The 20,811-nt window shown below is 40.9% G+C and overlaps 1 protein-coding gene across 1 annotated transcript in view; it reads left to right on the top strand.

Moving 5' to 3' along the window:
- The first annotated feature begins 1,965 nt into the window (after window positions 1–1,965).
- The window catches only part of mia (MIA SH3 domain containing), a 30,313-nt gene continuing 11,467 nt past the window's right edge, over window positions 1,966–20,811 (top strand). Inside the window, exon 1 of the mRNA XM_065024031.1 lies at window positions 1,966–2,160. Within this exon, the coding sequence (XP_064880103.1) occupies window positions 2,037–2,160 (124 nt within the window). The 5' untranslated portion in view covers window positions 1,966–2,036. The remainder of the gene's footprint in view (window positions 2,161–20,811) is intronic.

The following is a 20,811-nucleotide window of genomic DNA, read 5'->3' as shown; positions in this document are numbered from 1 at the left end:
AGAGTTACTGTCACGATGCAGAGTTACTGTCATGATGCAGAGTTACTGTCAAGATGCAGAGTTACTGTCACGATGCAGAGTTACTGTCACGATGCAGAGTTACTGTCACGATGCAGAGTTACTGTCATGATGCAGAGTTACTGTCATGCAGAGTTACTGTCACAATGCAGAGTTACTGTCACGTTGCAGAGTTACTGTCACGTTGCAGAGTTACTGTCACGATGCAGAGTTACTGATGCAGAGTTACTGTCACGATGCAGAGTTACTGTCATGTTGCAGAGTTACTGTCACGTTGCAGAGTTACTGTCACGATGCAGAGTTACTGTCACGTTGCAGAGTTACTGTCACGATGCAGAGTTACTGATGCAGAGTTACTGTCACGATGCAGAGTTACTGATGCAGAGTTACTGTCACGATGCAGAGTTACTGTCACGATGCAGAGTTACTGTCACGATGCAGAGTTACTGTCACGATGCAGAGTTACTGTCATGTTGCAGAGTTACTGTCACGTTGCAGAGTTACTGTCACGATGCAGAGTTACTGTCACGTTGCAGAGTTACTGTCACGATGCAGAGTTACTGTCTTGTTGCAGAGTTACTGTCACGATGCAGAGTTACTGTCATGTTGCTGAGATAGACTTGTTGCAGAGTTACTGTCAGTTGTGTCCCTATTCTCCTCTCTTATCCCAAAGTGTGTGCTTGCATACTTCCGTGATGAGGAGTTATGAAAAATATATTCCACTGGATGTGGAACACTGGATGTCATAAGGTGAAAGCACCAATTTGTAAGTCGCTCTGGATAAGAGCGTCTGCTAAATGACTTAAATGTAAAATGTAAATGTATTCCTATCGCTGAGGGCTGCAGCCATATTACAATGAGGGGATTCCTGAGGCTGCAGCCATATTACAATGAGGGGATTCCTGAGGCTGCAGCCATATTACAATGAGGGGATTCCTGAGGCTGCAGCCATATTACAATGAGGGGATTCCTGAGGCTGCAGCCATATTACAATGAGGGGATTCCTGAGGCTGCAGCCATATTACAATGAGGGGATTCCTGAGGGCTGCAGCCATATTACAATGAGGGGATTCCTGAGGCTGCATCCATATTACAATGAGGGGATTCCTGAGGGCTGCAGCCATATTACAATGAAGTGATTCCTGAGGGCTGCATCCATATTACAATGAGGGGATTCAAAGCCCATGGTGAAGTCAGCTGAAAACAAAGTGATGTATGTCAACAACGTGGTGTTGTGATGTAGGGCTCAGACTGTTTTCTCTTAGAGGTCATGGGACACCCTACAGTCATCAAAACAGTCTGACCACAGACCTCCAGACAGGGCTGCTTTCTCTCTGTAACACACTCACTCGCACTGTATTGAAGAATGTGTGCATGTGTGTGTCTTTGTGTGTCTCTCTATGTGTGTCTCTGTGTGTGTCTCTGTGTGTGTCTCTATGTCTGTCTCTGTGTGTGTCTCTATGTGTCTCTCTATGTGTGTCTCTGTGTGTCTCTCTATGTGTGTTTCTGTGTGTGTCTCTGTGTGTCTCTCTATGTGTGTCTCTGTGTGTGTCTCTGTGTCTTTCTCTGTGTGTGTCTCTATGTCTGTCTCTGTGTGTGTCTCTATGTGTGTCTCTGTGTGGGTCTCTATGTGTGTCTCTGTGTGGGTCTCTGTGTGTCTCTCTATGTGTGTCTCTGTGTGTGTTTCTGTGTGTGTCTCTGTGTGTCTCTCTATATGTGTCTCTGTGTGTGTCTCTGTGTCTTTCTCTGTGTGGGTCTCTGTGTGTGTGTCCTGTCCTCTTTCTAGACAGTGGGCGGAGTGTGCTACTCTGGGACCGGAGGGGTGGGGGGGGTTCTGTGGGCCTGAACAGAGATATCTTGTCCTCTTTCTAGACAGTAGGCGGAGTGTGCTACTCTGGGACCGGAGGAGGGGGGGGGTTCTGTGGGCCTGAACAGAGCTGTGTGTGTTTTCCTCCTTCTTAGCCTCTATTCAGACAGCAGAGCAGCAGAGAGAGAGAAGCAGAGTAAAGTAGAGAAAGATGTCCGCTCGAGGAGTGTGTGTGTGGGGTGTTGTGTTTTTGGTTGTTGTGTCTGTCTGTCAGGCCGGAAGACAGATGCCCAAACTCTCCAACAAGAAACTGTGTGCCGACGCTGAGTGTAGCCGTGAGTACAGATATAAATACAGTACTACTAAAACTATACTGCTACTATACTACAGTACTACTAAAACTATACTGCTACTATACTACAGTACTACTAAAACTATACTGCTACTATACTACAGTACTACTAAAACTGTACTGCTACTATACTACAGTACTCTCCCGTCTGGATTACTGCAACTCGCTGTTGGCTGGGCTCCCTGCCTGTGCCATTAAACCCCTACAACTCATCCAGAACGCCGCAGCCCGTCTGGTGTTCAACCTTCCCAAGTTCTCTAAAACGTCACCCCCGCTCCTCCGCTTCTCCACTGGCTTCCAGTTGAAGCTCGCATCCGCTACAAGACCATGGTGCTGCTTGCCTACGGAGCTGTGAGGGGAACGGCACCTCACTGCTGCTGCTACATGCTTACTAAAACTATGCTGCTCTAGGCTGATCAGGTACACACCCAAACAAGGGCACTGCTCATCCACCTCTGGCCTGCTCGCCTCCCTACCACTGAGGAAGCTACAGTCTCCGCTAAAGCCCAGTCAAAACTGTTCGCTGCTCTGGCCCCCAATGGTGGAACAAACTCCCTCACGACGCTAAGGACAGCTGTTCAATCACCACCTTCCGGAGACACCTGAAACCCCACCTGCTTTAGGAATACCTAGTACTAGGATAAAACTATCCTTCTCCCCTGCCCCCCTTAAAAGACCTAGATGCACTATTGTAAAGTGGCTGTTCCACTGGATGTCATACTAAACACCAATTTGTAAGTCGCTCTGCTAAGAGTACTACTAAATGACTTAAATGTAAATGTAAATGTACTACTAAAACTATACTGTTACTATACTACAGTACTACTAAAACTATACTGCTACTATACTACAGTACTACTAAAACTATACTGCTATACTATACTGCAGTACTACTAAAACTATACTGTTACTATACTACAGTACTACTAAAACTATACTGCTACTATACTACAGTACTACTAAAACTATACTGCTACTATACTACAGTACTACTAAAACTATACTGCTACTATACTACAGTACTACTAAAACTATACTGCTACTATACTACAGTACTACTAAAACTATACTGTTGCTATACTACAGTACTACTAAAACTATGCTGTTACTGTACTACAGTACTACTAAAACTATACTGCTACTATACTACAGTACTACTAAAACTATACTGTTACTATACTACAGTACTACTAAAACTATACTGCTACTATACTACAGTACTACTAAAACTATACTGCTACTATACTACAGTACTACTAAAACTATACTGCTACTATACTACAGTACTACTAAACTATACTGCTACTATACTACAGTACTACTAAAACTATACTGCTGCTATACTACAGTACTACTAAACTATACTGCTACTATACTACAGTACTACTAAAACTATACTGCTACTATACTACAGTACTACTAAAACTATACTGCTACTATACTACAGTACTACTAAAACTATACTGTTACTGTACTACAGTACTACTAAAACTATACTGTTACTGTACTACAGTACTACTAAAACTATACTGCTACTATACTACAGTACTACTAAAACTATACTGCTACTATACTACAGTACTACTAAAACTATACTGCTACTATACTACAGTACTACTAAAACTATACTGCTACTATACTACAGTACTACTAAAACTATACTGCTACTATACTACAGTACTACTAAAACTATACTGCTACTATACTACAGTACTACTAAAACTATACTGCTACTATACTACAGTACTACTAAAACTATACTGCTACTATACTACAGTACTACTAAAACTATACTGCTACTATACTACAGTACTACTAAAACTATACTGCTACTATACTACAGTACTACTAAAACTATACTGCTACTATACTACAGTACTACTAAAAACTATACTGCTACTATACTACAGTACTACTAAAACTATACTGCTACTGTTACTATACTACAGTACTACTAAAACTATACTGCTACTATACTACAGTACTACTAAAACTATACTGCTACTATACTACAGTACTACTAAAACTATACTGCTACTATACTACAGTACTACTAAAACTATACTGCTAGTATACTACAGTACTACTAAAACTATACTGTTACTGTACTACAGTACTACTAAAACTATACTGCTACTATACTACAGTACTACTAAAACTATACTGTTACTATACTACAGTACTACTAAAACTATACTGCTACTATACTACAGTACTACTAAAACTATACTGCTACTATACTACAGTACTACTAAAACTATACTGCTACTATACTACAGTACTACTAAAACTATACTGCTAGTATACTACAGTACTACTAAAACTATACTGCTAGTATACTACAGTACTACTAAAACTATACTACAGTACTACTAGAACTATACTGTTACTATACTACAGTACTACTAAAACTATACTGCTACTATACTACAGTACTACTAAAACTATACTGCTACTATACTACAGTACTACTAAAACTATACTGCTACTATACTACAGCACTACTAAAACTATACTGCTACTATACTACAGTACTACTAAAACTATACTGCTACTATACTACAGTACTACTAAAACTATACTGCTACTATACTACAGTACTACTAAAACTATACTGCTACTATACTATAGTACTACTAAAACTATACTGCTACTATACTACAGTACTACTAAAACTATACTGCTACTATACTACAGTACTACTAAAACTATACTGCTACTATACTACAGTACTACTAAAACTGTACTGCTACTATACTACAGTACTACTAAAACTATACTGCTACTATACTACAGTACTACTAAAACTATACTGCTAGTATACTACAGTACTACTAAAACTATACTGTTACTGTACTACAGTACTACTAAAACTATACTGTTACTGTACTACAGTACTACTAAAACTATACTGCTACTATACAACAGTACTACTAAAACTATACTGCTACTATACTACAGTACTACTAAAACTATACTGCTACTATACTACAGTACTACTAAAACTATACTGCTAGTATACTACAGTACTACTAAAACTATACTGTTACTATACTACATCTACAGTACTACTAAAACTATACTGTTACTATACTACATCTACAGTACTACTAAAACTATATGGTTACTATACTACAGTACTACTAAAACTATACTGTTACTATACTACAGTACTACTAAACTATACTCTTACTATACTACAGTACTACTAAAACTATACTGTTACTATACTACAGTACGACTAAAACTATACTAAGCGGTCTTCATTAAAGTAATTAAAGTAAAGGGGATTCTATTGAGGGGATATACTTTATTTAGCACACAGGAGGACTTTTTTCTCTGTTGAGATCATTTCCTTATTCATTTCTAGCCAGATGTAAAATGTTCCTGTAAAGGAGAGTGAGAGTAGGTGAGAGAGAGAAAAAGGGGGGTGAGAGCATACTTAAATTCCCACAGGACACCGGATAAGACAGGAGAAATACTCTGACGATACCCCCGGACAGGGCAAAAAAGCAGTAAAACCTTGAAATCAGCCCTATCCTTGACTGGAAGCCAGTGTAGAGAGGCTAGCACTGGAGTAATATGATAAACATTTTTGGTTCTAGTCAAGATTCTAGCAACCGTGTTTAGCACTAACTGAAGTTTATTTAGTGCTTTATCCGGGTAGCCGGAAGGTAGAGCATTGCAGTAGACTAACCTGGGCAGAAGATTTCAGATTTTTGCAATTTTACGTAGATGGAAAAAAGCTCTCCTTGAAACAGTCTTGATATGTTCGTCAAAGGAGAGATCAGGGTCCAAAGTAACGCCGAGGTCCTTCACAGTTTTATTTGAGACGATTGTACAACCATCAAGATTAATTGTCAGATTCAACAGAAAATCTATTTGTTATTTGGGACTAACATCTCTGTTTTGTCCGAAGTTTAAAAGTAGAACATTTGCCGCCATCCACTTCCTTATGTCTGAAACACAGGCTTCCAGGGAGGGCAATTTTGGGGCTTCGCCATGTTTCATTGAAATGTACAGCTGTGTGTCATCCGCATAGCAGTAAAAGTTAACATTGTTTCCTTAAACGGAGGCTTCAGGAACACCGACATTTACAGTTGAGGACGAACCATCTACAGAGACAAACTGATATCTTTCCGACAGATAAGATCTAAACCAGGCCAGAACTTGTCCGTGTAGACCAATTTGGGTTTCCAATCACTCCAAAAGAATGTGGTGATCGATGGTATCAAAAGCAGCACAAAGGTCTAGGAGCACGAGGACAGATGCAGAGCCTCGGTCTGACGCCATTAAAAGGTCATTTACCACCTTCGCAAGTGCAGTCTCAGTGCTATGATGGGGTCTAATTCCAGACTGAAGCGTTTCGTATACATTGTTTGTCTTCAGGAAGGCAGTGAGTTGCTGTGCAACAGTTTTTTCTAGCAGGGTCCGTAATTTGCTTTCTAATGATCATGATCTTTTCGTCAAAGAAGTGAAAGCCATCTTCTCTTGGGTAAATGCTGCTTTTTAGTTAACTTTTCGACAGTTTGAAAAATACATTTTAGATTGTTCTTATTTTCCTCAATTAAGTTAGAAAAATAGGATGATCGAGCAGCAGTGAGGGCTCTTCGATACTGCACGGTACTGTCTTTCCAAGCTAGTCGGAAGACTTCCAGTTTGGTGTAGCGCCATTTTCGTTCCAATTTTCTGGAAGCTTGCTTCAGGGCTCGGTTATTTTCTGTATACCAGGGAGCTAGTTTCTTCTGACAAATGTTTTTTGTTTTAGGGGTGTGACTGCATCTAGGGTTAAAGGTTAAATTGAGGTCCTCAGTTAGGTGGTTAACTGGTTTTTGTACTCAGATGTCCTAGGGTAGGTGGAGTCTAGAAAGGCATCTAGGAATCTTTGGGTTGTCTGAGAATTTATGGCACGGCTTTTAAAGATCCTTGGTTGGGGTCTGATCAGAATATTTGTTGTGATTGCAAACGTAATAAAATGGTGGTCCGATAGTCCAGGATTATGAGGAAAAACATTAAGATCCACAACATTTATTCCAAGGGACAAAACTAGGTCCAGAGTATGACTGTGGCAGTGAGTAGGTCCAGAGACATGTTGGACAAATCCCACTGAGTCTGATGGCTCGAAAGCCTTTTGAAGTGGGTCTGTGGACTTTTCCATGTGAATATTAAAATCACCAAAAATAGAATATTATCTGCTATGACTACAAGGTCCTATAGGAATTCAGGGAACTCAGTGAGGAACGCTGTATATGGCCCAGGAGGCCTGTAAACAGTAGCTATAAAAAGTGATTGAATAGGCTGCATATATTTCATGACTAGAAGCTCAAAAGACAAAAACTGAGTCATTTTTGCTGTCGTAAATGTTAGCAACACCTCCACCTTTGCGGGATGGGCAGGGGATATTGTCACTAGTGTAACCAGGAGGAGAGGCCTCATTTAACACAGTAAATTCATCAGGCTTAAGCCATGTTTCAGTTAGGCCAATCACATCAAGATTATGATCAGTGATTAGTTCATTGACTATAACTGCCTTGGAAGTGAGGGATCTAACATTAAGTAGCCCTATTTTGAGATGTGAGATATCACAATCTCTTTCAATAATGTCAGGAATGGAGGTCTTTATTCCAGTGAGATTGCTAAGGCGATTACTGCCATGTTTAGTTTTGCACAACTAGATCGAGGCACAGACACAGTCTCAATGGGGATAGCTGAGCTGACTACACTGACTGTGTGGGTGAGTCCCAGAAAGAGGGCCAATTATCTACAAATTCTATCTTTTGGGAGGGACAGGAAACAGTTTTCAACCAGCGATTGAGTTGTGAGACTCTGCTGTCGAGCTCATCACTCCCCCTAACTGGGAGGGGGCCAGAGACAATTACTCGATGCCGACACATCTTTCTAGCTGATTTACACGCTGAAGCTATGTTGCGCTTGGTGACCACTGACTGTTTCATCCTAACATCGTTGGTGCTGACGTGGATGACTATCTCGATACTCTACATTCGCCGGTTTTAGCTTTAGCCAGCACCATCTTCAGATTAGCCTTAACGTCGGTAGCCCTGCCCCCGTGTAAACAGATTAGCCTTAACGTCGGAAGCCCTGCCCCAGTTTTAGCTTTAGCCAGCACCATCTTCAGATTAGCCTTAACGTCGGTAGCCCTGCCCCCTGGTAAACAGATTAGCCTTAACGTCGGTAGCCCTGCCCCCTGGTAAACAGATTAGCCTTAACGTCGGTAGCCCTGCCCCCTGGTAAACAGATTAGCCTTAACGTCGGTAGCCCTGCCCCCTGGTAAACAGATTAGCCTTAACGTCGGTAGCCCTGCCCCCTGGTAAACAGTGTATGATCGCTGGATGATTCGTTTTAAGTCTAATACTGCGGGTAATGGAGTCGCCAATGACTAGAGTTTTCAATTTGTCAGAGCTAATGGTGGGAAGCTTTGGCGTCTCAGACCCCGTAACGGGAGGAGGAGACCAGAGAAAGCTCAGCCTCTGACTCCAACCCTTTGCTTATTGGGGAAAATCAGTTGAAAGTTTCTGTCGGCTGAATCAGCGACACCGGTTGAGCGTTCCTACAGCATTTCCCTCCAGAAACCATGAGAAAGTTGTCCGGCTGCGGGGACCGTGCGAGGGGATTTATACTACTATCTGTACTTACTGGTGGCACAGATGCTGTTTCATCCTTTCCTACACTGAAATTACCCTTGCCTAACGATTCCGTCTGAAGCTGGGCTTGCAGGACGGCTATTCTCCTGTATATTATGAGTACAGCGACTGCAATTAGAAGGCATAATGTTAATGTTACTACTTAGCTTCGGTTAGTGGAGATCCTGTAGAACCATGTCCAGATAAACCGTCCGGGGTGAAAAAGTGGAGCGAGGGGATTAAAAAAAATATATATATATAAAACTGTAATTAAAAAGTAGAATCTGTGAAGTTGGCCGGTAGCAAAGTAAGTTTAGCAACAAACCAGCAGCATGTAAACAAGTCTGACCAGAAATGACGCATCAGACTGTCAGAATGTTGAGGCTCTCTTTGCAGGAGGGGCATTGGTCTGATCATCTGAGGGTGTGGACATGGTTGGTTTGGGGAGGTATTGATTGGTGGGGGTGTCACGGTGCTGACTTTTGCCCAATGCCTGCAGCAAAAGCCTCTACCCCGTCCTCTGGCTGGGCAGATTACTTTGGGACTTTAGTTACTTCGGTGTAACAAGGGCCTAGCCGTGCGGCTCTACCAACCTTTCTATTTATTCGTAATGGCCCTTCGCTTGAGTTGGGTTTGTTCCTTCGTTCACGTTGTCACTCCCTTATTGTCCGGTCTAGTATGAGGCCTTGGATAGATATACTCCTATTTAAATATTCTTAAGCGTTATGGATTCCTCCTATATTTCCTTACTTTCAAGTTATCTTTACCTATGTATATATCAATACCTAATAACAACTCCTAGTAGTTATTATGCTCGTCAGCTAGTAGTCACTCGGAAACTAGTATTGGTATATGTTTTGACTCTCTTAAAAATATATTATTGTCCACACAATGCAATATTCTTTAGTGCAATCACTTTAACCCATAACCAGGGTCACTTTCTGTTCAGTGAGAGTGTCAAAGGCGTTTGCTCTCCAGATCGTTAATCTGGCCTAGTTGTCAAAGTTTCAAGCTTTTATTAAGTCACTCTGTTTTTTGTCTTATACACATCATTACAAATCAATGGTTATACAGTTTCTAAATAACAACAATAATGCTCAATCAATCCTTAATGCTTTAAGCTATGCCAGATAATATTGCAAAACTTTAAATGCGTTAACACTTCTAACAATATTGACGAAATAGCAAAAATAGTTCAATTACCTTAAATGCTCAGCCCCTTGGTCACTTTCCCGTAATCGGTATTCTCGCAGCTATGATGCTAGATTCCGAATTCCAGTATCTCTATACACTTCCAACTCTGTGTATGGACTCAATATATTGTAACTGGTACTTGGCTGTTTTTCCTTGAATTGCTAATCACCTCTGGTTTCTGGTGTCAAAAATGCGAACGCCCGCTTTGTCTGTGATCAAGAGGTGGTTAGACCACTGTTTTTCGGAGACTCAGTCGGGTTCACAAGATTCAACCAGCTTCTTCAGAGTATGACCCAATAAGTACTTAAGCAAAAATATCCAACTCTCAAAATATTGTTCTAGTCCAACAAAAAGTGTATATCTTAATACTATTCACTTCCAACTCTGTGCATAGACTCAATATATGGTAACTGGTACTTGGCTGTTTTTCCTTGAATTGCTAATCACCTCTGGTTTCTGGTGTCAAAAATGCGAACGCCCGCTTTGTCTATGTGATTAAGAGGTGGTTAGACCTCTGTTTTTCGGAGACTCAGTCGGGTTCACAAGATTCAACCAGTTTCTTCAGAGTATGACCCAATAAGTACTTAACCACAATTATCCGGTTCTCAAAATATTGTTTTACTCTATCAAAAAGCGTATAGTGCAATAGTAAATTTACCTATGATGATTCTCCATATGAAGTCTGTCTCATATGTTAACGAGGATCATCCTGTCTTATGATCTCTGTTCTCTTTATATACCTTTTTACAGGGGAAGTTCCCACTGGGGCTGTAGACCTACGTAACCTTAGGCCTGTGTGTTAAACGGAAGCTTCCTATTATTACCCTTTAAGGTCATGCACTACTGACTCTCACATTGCCGCTTCCGTGTTACTGTTGGCTGATTCCACTCAATCATACCAGCTGGTTGTTTCTACCACTGGAGGTGGCGTAGGTGGTATGTCAAGTGTAAGCTGGGAGAAGTCTATGATAGGTATCTCCTCTGCTTCTCCCTGTTGTCCAGTTTCTGCAGGTGTGGTCCATGGTTCCATGAGGTCCCCCTGTTGTCCAGTTTCTGCAGGTGTGGTCCATGGTTCCATGAGGTCCCCCTGTTGTCCAGTTTCTGCAGGTGTGGTCCATGGTTCCAGGACGTCCCCCTGCTGTCCAGTTTCTGCAGGTGTGGTCCATGGTTCCATGAGGTCCCCCTGCTGTCCAGTTTCTGCAGGTGTGGTCCATGGTTCCATGAGGTCCCCCTGTTGTCCAGTTTCTGCAGGTGTGGTCCATGGTTCCAGGACATCCCCCTGCTGTCCAGTTTCTGCAGGTGTGGTCCATGGTTCCATGAGGTCCCCCTGTTGTCCAGTTTCTGCAGGTGTGGTCCATGGTTCCATGAGGTCCCCCTGCTGTCCAGTTTCTGCAGGTGTGGTCCATGGTTCCATGAGGTCCCCCTGCTGTCCAGTTTCTGCAGGTGTGGTCCATGGTTCCATGAGGTCCCGTGGATGCCCTGTGTTGTTGCCCCCATTGCTTGATGGAGTGGGCAGATTCTCTTCATCTCTTGTCACAGGGGTGTGGATGTGGCTGGTGATGCTGTGGTCGGAATGTAGGTCCTCTCGGCATGGGTCCTCTAACAGTCAAGCACCCAAGCTAACGGTGTCTAGCTTGCTAGTTACTCCCAGACACAAATGAGAGAACAGCTCACGGACCATTTTACTCGCCCTAGCAGAGCTGGTTAGGCTGTTATGTTATCCAGAGCGTTGGTGACTTCAACTGTGCTGCTGGCAACCATTTCTGCTTTTTGCCAACGTTTACTGACACGGCAATAGTCAACGTGTGTTGAGCGTTCGTAAATTCATCAGTTATTCTGCATAGAGGGCCGATTTTAAGTTTTCATAACAATCGGAAATCTGTATTTTTGGGCGCCGATATGCCTAATTTATTTATTTATTTATTTTGTATAACTTTATTTAACTAGGCAAGTCAGTTATGGCTGCAATCCCCCTATCGGGATAAGTGTCATCAAGAACCGCTGAATGGCATAGCGCTACATACAATAAATAAGACTATACATTTATAAATAAATACATTTATATTCATGAAATCACAAGTGCAGTATAGGAAAACACAGTTTAGCCTTTTGTTAATCCACCTGTCGTGTCAGATTTTGAAATTATGCTTTACAGCGAAAGCAATCCAAGAGTTTGTGTAAATTTATCGATCACACTATAAAACATTAAGTACACTTAGCATCAGGTAGCTCGGTCACGAAAATCAGAAAAGCAATCAAATTAATAATTTACCTTTGATCTTCGGATGTTTTCACTCACGAGACTCCCAGTTACACAACAAATGTTATGTTTATTCCATAAAGCTGATTTTTATATCCAAACGCGACAAACAAACTGAGGCATTTATGGTCAGAAATCCACAGGAAAGAGCGGTCACGACAACGCAAACGAAAATTCCAAATAGTTTCCATTATGTCCACAGAAACATGTCAAAGTTTTTGATAATCAATCCTCAGGTTGTTTTTAAAATATATAATCAATAATATATCAAACGCAAATGTCTTTCACAGTAGGAGAGGGGAAAACAATAGCTGTCCAAACTCTGTTACGCGAGCAAAACTCATGTGACCACTTGACACGATGTTATCTTTCTGGCTCATTTTTCAAAATAAAAGCCTGAAACTATGTCTGAAGACTGTTGACACCTTGAGGAAGCGATAGTAAAAGGAATCTGGTTAATATCCCTTTAAACCCAGCAAAGGGAAGCTATGGAACATGGAGTTTTCAAAATAGAAGCCACTTCCTGTTTTGATTTTCCTCAGGGTTTAGCCTGCAATATCAGTTCTGTTATACTCACAGACAATATTTTGACAGTTTTGGTGGGTTAACTGCCTCGTTCAGGGGCAGAATGACAGATTTTCACCTTGTCAGCTCGGGGGATCCAATCTTGCAACCTTAGTTAACTAGTCCAACGCAATAACGACCTGCCTCTCTCTCGTTGCACTCCACAAGGAGACTGCCTGTTACGCAAATGCAGTAAGCCAAGGTAAGTTGCTAGCTAGCATTAAACTTATCTTATAAAAACAATCAATCATAATCACTAGTTAACTACACATGGTTGATGATATTACTAGATATTATCTAGCGTGTCCTGCATTGCATATAATCTGACTAAGTATACAAGCATACAAGTATCTGACTGAGCGGTGGTAGGCAGAAGCAGGCGCATAAACATTCATTCAAACAGCACTTTTGTGCGTTTTGCCAGCAGCTCTTCGTTGTGCGTCAAGCATTGCGCTCTTTATGACTTCAAGCCTATCAACTCCCGAGATGAGGCTGGTGTAACCGATGTGAAATGGCTAGCTAGTTAGCGTGCGCTAACTAGAGGGACGGAAGCAAAACTGTTTCACTGGCAATACTAAAATGCCTATAAGAACATCCAATAATCAAAGGTTAATGAAATACAAATGGTATAGAGGGAAATAGTCCTATAATAACTACAACCTAAAACTTCATACCTGGGAATATTGAAGACTCGTGTTAAAAGGAACCACCAGCTTTCATATGTTCTCATGTTCTGAGCAAGGAACTGAAACGTTAGCTTTCTTACATAGCACATATTGCACTTTTACTTTCTTCTCCAACACTTTGTTTTTGCATTATTTAAACCAAATTGAAAATGTTTCATTATTTACTTGAGGCTAAATTGATTTTAATTGATATATTATATTAAGTTAAAATAAGTGTTAATTCAGTATTGTTGTAATTGTCATTATTACAACAACAACAACAAAAAAATCGGCCGATTAATCGGTATCGGCTTTTTTTGGGCCTCCAATAATCTGTATCGGCTTTGAAAAATCATAATCGGTCGACCTCTAATTCTGCACTCAGACGAGAGTGCTCTGAAATTGGAGTAGATAGCCAGAGCGAACTTACCAGCAATGTCTATCAGCAGTTGTCGCAGTGACATTCTATTGAAATGGTTACTTGCAGAGTGGAGTCTTTTATTAAGACGTGAACCATAACCCATAATTAAACAATGAACCATAATCTCAACTCATGACGTTACTACCCTGCATGAATCTGCAGGTAGCTAACCAACCAAGTTTAATGTTAGCTAGCTAATATTAGGTTATGACTAGCCAAGCAAATTGCTCTGAGATATGAATAATACATGTAACGTTAGCTAGAGTGCCAGCCAGTTAATGTTAGCTAGCTAGTTAATGTGTACTGTTAAAACTTGTTAGGGCCGTGGTTCCGTGGTGGGAACATAAATCAGCGGAAATGTTCAAGTGCGCCACCTATAGTTGTTGATAAAACTCAAACTTTCATTAAAATGCACATACAATGTACTGAATTAAAGCTACACTCGTTGTGAATCTATCCACCAAGTCAGATTTGTAAAATGCTTTTCGGCAAAGCATGAGAAGCTATTATCTGATAGCATGTATCCCCCAAAATACTACGTCACCTAACGACAGATTTTGCGATAGCCGGGGGATACTCAAAACGCAGAAATAAAATATAAAACATTCATTAACTTTGACAAGCTTCTTTCTTGGCACTCCTAGATGTCCCATAAACATAATTTTGGGTCTTTTTTCGATTAAATCGGTCCATATATAGCCTAGATATCGATCTATGAATACTGTGTGAACAACGGAAAAAAATAGCGTTTTCTAACGTAACGTCATTTTTTTAAATTAAAAAAGTCGACGATAAACTTTCACAAAAGACTTCGAAATACTTTTGTAATGCAACTTTAGGTATTAGTACACGTTAATAAGCGATAAAATTGATCACGAGGCGATGTAAATTCTATAGGTGTCCGTCTGGAAATAATGTCCGGAGAAATCTCAACCAAAACATCCTGTCGGAGACCGGAGGAAATCGGTTCCCTTGTTTCGGTTTGACCAAGAAACAAAGCCGAAGCAAATGACAAGACTCTAGACATCGTGTGGAAGCTGTAGGTACTGCAACCTCGACCTCATTTAATCCGGTTCACCTTTAACAACTCCTGGAAGTGGCGCATGGATATTTTTTTCCATTTTCAGTGATCAGATTTTCCTGCACTTTTCGATGAAACGCACGTTCTGTTATAGTCACAGCCGTGATTTAACCAGTTTTAGAAACGTCTGAGTGTTTTCTATCCACACATACTAATCATATGCATATACTATATTCCTGGCATGAATAGCAGGGCGCTGAAATGTTGCGCGATTTTTAACAAAAAGCTGCGAAAATTCGTAACTTCCCTAAGAGGTTTTAACTTGAAATGAAAATGACTTTCAAAATTAGAAATGTGTAATATCTGAAAATGTAGCAAGCTAGACTATCTTACCTGTACACATCATGGATGGACGCCTCTCCCGGTTGCCATGGTTGCCCTTAGTTTGAAGATGTAATCACGGTTGCCATGGTTGCCCTTAGTTTGAAGATGTAATCACGGATGCCATGGTTGCCCTTAGTTTGAAGATGTAATCGGGATTTCTCCATCCCCTTAGCTTTCATACTCTAATTCCACTGATTTCAAAACTCTGTCCTCCAGAAAGTGGAGAGCAACACTTATGCAGTTCTACTACGTGATACTTAAAAAAAAAAGCTGCGTTACACAGGACCAGCTCAAATAGACAGAAGCGTGCTATATGGCAGATCAATTCCGAACTCATCCCTCGGCATGTCCAGCCCACTCATTATCTCAGCCAATTTATTTATTTTAATTGTATTTAACCTTTATTTATTTAACTAGGCATGTCAATTAAGAACAAATTCTTACTCGCAATGATGGCCTACCAAAAGGCAAAAGGCCTCTTGCGGGGACAGGGGCTGGGATTAAACATAAAAATAAATAGCAAATATATAAATATAGGACAAAACACACATCATGACAAGAGACAACACTACATAAAGAGAGACCTAAGACAACAACATAGAAGGCAGCAACACATGACAACAAGGCATGGTAGCAACACAACATGAAGCGGCACAGCATGGTAGCAGCACAAAACATGGTACAAAACATTATTGGGCACAGACAACAGCACAAAGCGCGCAACAATACATCACGCAAAGCAGCCTCAACTGTCAGTAACACGGAAGCCAAACCGGCTGTGCGCATGCGCCATCGTACATATATTTATTTTGCCCCCTACACCAAACGCGATCACGACACGCGGGTTAAAATATCAAAACAAACTCGGAACCAATTAAATTAATTTGGGGACAGGTCAAGAAGCATTAAACATTTATGGCAATTTAACTAGTTAACTTGCACTTTAGTTTTTGTTCTGGGATATTAACATTAGGTTATTTTACCTGAAATGCACAAGGTCCTCTACTCCTCCTTCCAGGCTTTTTCATCTCTGAACTTATATGGTGATTGGCATCTAAACATTCATAGTATTACCACGACGACCGGCAGTTCGTCATTCAATCACCCATGTGTGTATAACCAATGAGGAGATGGCACTTGGGTACCTGCTTCTATAAACCAATGAGGAAATGGGAGAGGCAGGACTTGCAGCGTGATCTGCATCAGTAATAGGAAGGACTTCTATTTTAGCCCTTGGGAACACAGACGCTCGTTGACACGTTGAAGCACACGCGAGCGGTGTGGTCAGCCTGTAAGAGTGTCCATGATTGAGTCTTTGAATAAAGAGATGGAGGTAAAACTGTCCAGTTTGAGTGTTTGTTGCAGCTCGTTCCAGTCGCTACCTGCAGTGAACTGAAAAGAGGAGCAACCCAGGGATGTGTTTGCTTTGGGGACCTTTAACAGAATGTGACTGGCAGAACGACGTGTTGTATGTGGAGGATGAGTGCTGCAGTAGATATCTCAGATAGAGGGGGAGTGAGGCCTAAACGTGTTTTAAAAATAAGCATCAACCAGTGGGTCTTGCGACTGGTATACAGAGATGACCAGTTTACAGAGGAGTATAAATTGCAGCGATGTGGCCCTATGAGGAGTATTGGTGGCAAATCTGATGGCAGAATGGTAAAGAACATCTAGCCAATCATGGCTAGCGGGATGGTTGCCCCCATTTTCTGTGACTAAACCAACTAGGCTCGTAATTAAACAATTGTATTTGTATGTACAGATGGCATGCAAGTCTATTATTAAGGGACATTTACGTTTTCATTTTCCAGAAAACACTTATTTTTTTATTTTTTTTAAAGTACTTTCAAATGGTTCTCCTGTGAAGTAGTGACACCTAGTTTCCTGAAAAGAGTTCCCCAAAAAATATGAGGGCACTGGTGCTCACAAATTAAAATGCCAGGTCTCACAGCAAAATATTTAAGCATATGTTCACACTGTATATCCCTGACTGGCTAGACCAATATATCCTTTACTACAGCTAATAATACTAATATTATAATAATAATATTATAATTATAAGTAATAATTTATTAATAATATTATATTACTAATATCTAAATCCACGTGAAATTACAACCTTAGCTAGATGAGTTATGAAATGAGTAAATGAAAATAGTTTTCTAACTAACTAGCTTTCTTCTGTCTTTGGATTGCTTGAAAGTTGTCACATTCAAAAAGCTCAGCGGCTTGACTTACTTGACCGTGCAGTCCGTTCCGACTATAAAACCCATGTTTAGGTTATTCAAACCTGATCTGTCTTTGACGACAACTAGTTAGATCAGGTCTTTGAATTAACAATGGTGAAGTCGTTTTCTCATCAATATTTTGGATTAGTGCTGATGACATGGTGACACTGCTCCTGCCTTGTCTCAGCTAGCTAGATGGTAGCCTGTACATGACATGGTGACACTGCTTCTGCCTTGTCTCAGCTAGCTAGATGGTAGCCTGTACATGACATGGTGACACTGCTCCTGCCTTGTCTCAGATAGCTAGATGGTAGCCTGTACATGACATGGTGACACTCCTTGTCTCAGCTAGCTAGATGGTAGCCTGTAAATTGGAAACACTTATCTCCCTCACTAGCTTTAAGCACCAACTGTCAGAGCATCTTACAGATTACTGCACCTGTACATAGCCCACCTATAATTTAGCCCAAACAACTACCTCTTTCCCAACTGTATTTAATTAATTTATTTATTTTGCTCCTTTGCACCCCATTATTTTTATTTCTACTTTGCACATTCTTCCATTGCAATACTACCATTCCAGTGTTTTACTTGCTATATTGTATTTACTTTGCCACCATGGCCTTTTTTGCCTTTACCTCCCTTCTCACCTAATTTGCTCACATTGTATATAGACTTTTTTTTTTTTTTTTTTTTTTTTTTTACTGTATTATTGACTGTATGTTTGTTTTACTCCATGTGTAACTCTGTGTCGTTGTATGTGTCGAACTGCTTTGCTTTATCTTGGCCAGGTCGCAATTGTAAATGAGAACTTGTTCTCAACTTGCTTACCTGGTTAAATAAAGGTGAAATAAAATAAATAAAAAACATGACATGATGACACTGCTCCTGCCTTGTCTCAGCTAGCTAGATGGTAGCCTGTACATGACATGGTGACACTGCTCCTGCCTTGTCTCAGCTAGCTAGATGGTAGCCTGTACATGACATGGTGACACTGCTCCTGCCTTGTTTTAAGCTAGCTAGATGGTAGCCTGTACATGACATCATGACAAAACTCAGCAATGAATCATATAACAGTTACAAAGTTTAACCTCTTCAGTCGACCCTCTACTTTTTTGAACATTTTGTTCAGCGCCCTGCTACTCATGCCAGGAATATAGTACGTTCATATGGTTAGAATGTGTGGATAGGAAACCCTCGGACGTTTTTAAAACTGGTTAAATCACGACTGTGGCTATTACATAACGTGCGTTACATCGGAAAGCGCAGGAAAACCTGATCACAGAAAATGGAAATAAATATCCTTGCGCCACTTCCAGCAATTGTTAACAGTGAGCCGAATTAGATAAGACCGAGCATTCAACTCCCACAGCATCCCCATGTTGTCGAGTATCTTGTGAATTTAATCATCTTTGATTCTTGGTTGAACCGAAAGAGGGGCACCGCTTACCTCCGGTCTCCGCCCAGATCATTCCGGAAGAGCTCTCTCCTGAAATTTTTTCCAAGACGACAGCTAATGATATTTACATCGCCTACGGATGATTTTTATCGCTTATTAACGTTTACTAATACCTAAAGTAGCATTACAAACGTATTTGAAGTGTTTTGTGAAAGTTTATCGTCTACTTTTTGAATTTTAAAAAATGACGTTACGTTGTGAAATCGCTGTTTTTTTCGTTTATCACACAGTCTACATATAACGATATCTTGGCTTTATATGGCCCGATTTAATCGAAATAAAGACCCAATAGTGTTTATGGGACATCTAGGAGTGCCAACAAAGAAGATGGTGAAAGGTAATGACTGTTTTCTATTTTATTGTGCGGTTTGTGTAACGCCGAAATGCTAATTATTTTGTTTACGTCCCCTGCTGTGCTTTTCTGTTGTAGTGTATTGGTGCATGCTATCAGATAATAGCTTCTCATGCTGTCGCCGAAAAGCATTTTAAAAATCGGACTTGTTGCCTGGATTCACAACGAGTGTAGCTTTAATTTGATACCCTGCATGTGTATTTTAATGAACTTTTGAGTTTTAACTAATACTATTAGCATTTAGCGTAGCGCATTTGCATTTCCAGAGCTCTAGTTGGGACGCAAGCGTCCCAAGTAGAGGCAACAGGTTAAACTACCCTCATGTCAAAAGAGAACAGCTCATTCAAAAACAGAACAAAAGAAAATAGTGTGAAATTTAGGTCCCCCTTTTGACTCCCGCTAGGGTGTCACTCAATTATCCTTTATTTCAGCAGTCATAGCATTTCATGAAAATAATAAAAAGTTTATTACTAATAACAAGTTATATATGCCTTTGTTGTATGCTTTTGTTCCCCCCAAGGGTGTCACTTATCAAAAACAGGATAAAACTTTATTGCTATTGACATGTAAGATGTAGGATAAAACTTTGGTCATGGAAAACAGAGTAAAGAATTATTAGAAACCATCTGGTCCTCTCAGCTACTCCTATCCTGTACCAGGTGGGCTCCTTGCCACCCAGGGACTCCAAACCATGTGTCATCCTCAGTCAGTCCCATCCTCCCCTGAAAGCATGCTTCCGTATCGGCATCGCCAACTGGAGCATCAAGCAAAGGCATATGCCTGAAGCCCTCACCACATCTGTAACAGACTTCTCAAAACACGGTATGATGCAAGCAGCACATCACATCAATAACAAATAATACAAGAATTAGGGTCAGAAATCCAGTAACCATCATACCAGTGTACTTACCAAACCAGGCCAAGAGAACAGACTCCTCCACCCCCCCGTGGACCTCATCTTAGCAGACAGTGCATCAAGCCCGCCTTAGATTGTGAAGTTTAAAAACTATCATCTGGACTGGTATTATTAGGAATATACGTGCAACATTGTTTACCGAACATCTTGCAGGCGTCCCCCTGACTGGCAAGAAGCACATTCAAGGCAAGTCTATTCTGTCTGGAAACCCCAAATGTGGCCTCAAGCTGTTCAGACATACTAGTGAGTGCATCACGGGAGTAATTCACAAAACGCTGTTGATTATAGTAGATATAATTAATCCATGCAGTCTGTCCAGCATCCACCATGGCTGGACCCATAGTAGGTAGTAAGTGCCAGAGTCCATCATTCCTACCCAAGGCCTGAAACTCATGAGGAATCCCCACTGGCACTCCCAACAGGTTAGTGTGTATGTCAACTACATCCTCTGTCCATGGAGTACTACATCTATGTCTCCCATGGGATGGAATGTTTTCAGGTCCCCTGGTTACAGAACTCAGCAGCTGTT

Source organism: Oncorhynchus nerka, linkage group LG10 (genome assembly GCF_034236695.1).
Source record: "Oncorhynchus nerka isolate Pitt River linkage group LG10, Oner_Uvic_2.0, whole genome shotgun sequence".
Taxonomy (NCBI): domain Eukaryota; kingdom Metazoa; phylum Chordata; class Actinopteri; order Salmoniformes; family Salmonidae; genus Oncorhynchus; species Oncorhynchus nerka.
This window is presented reverse-complemented; position numbering and strand designations above follow the sequence as displayed.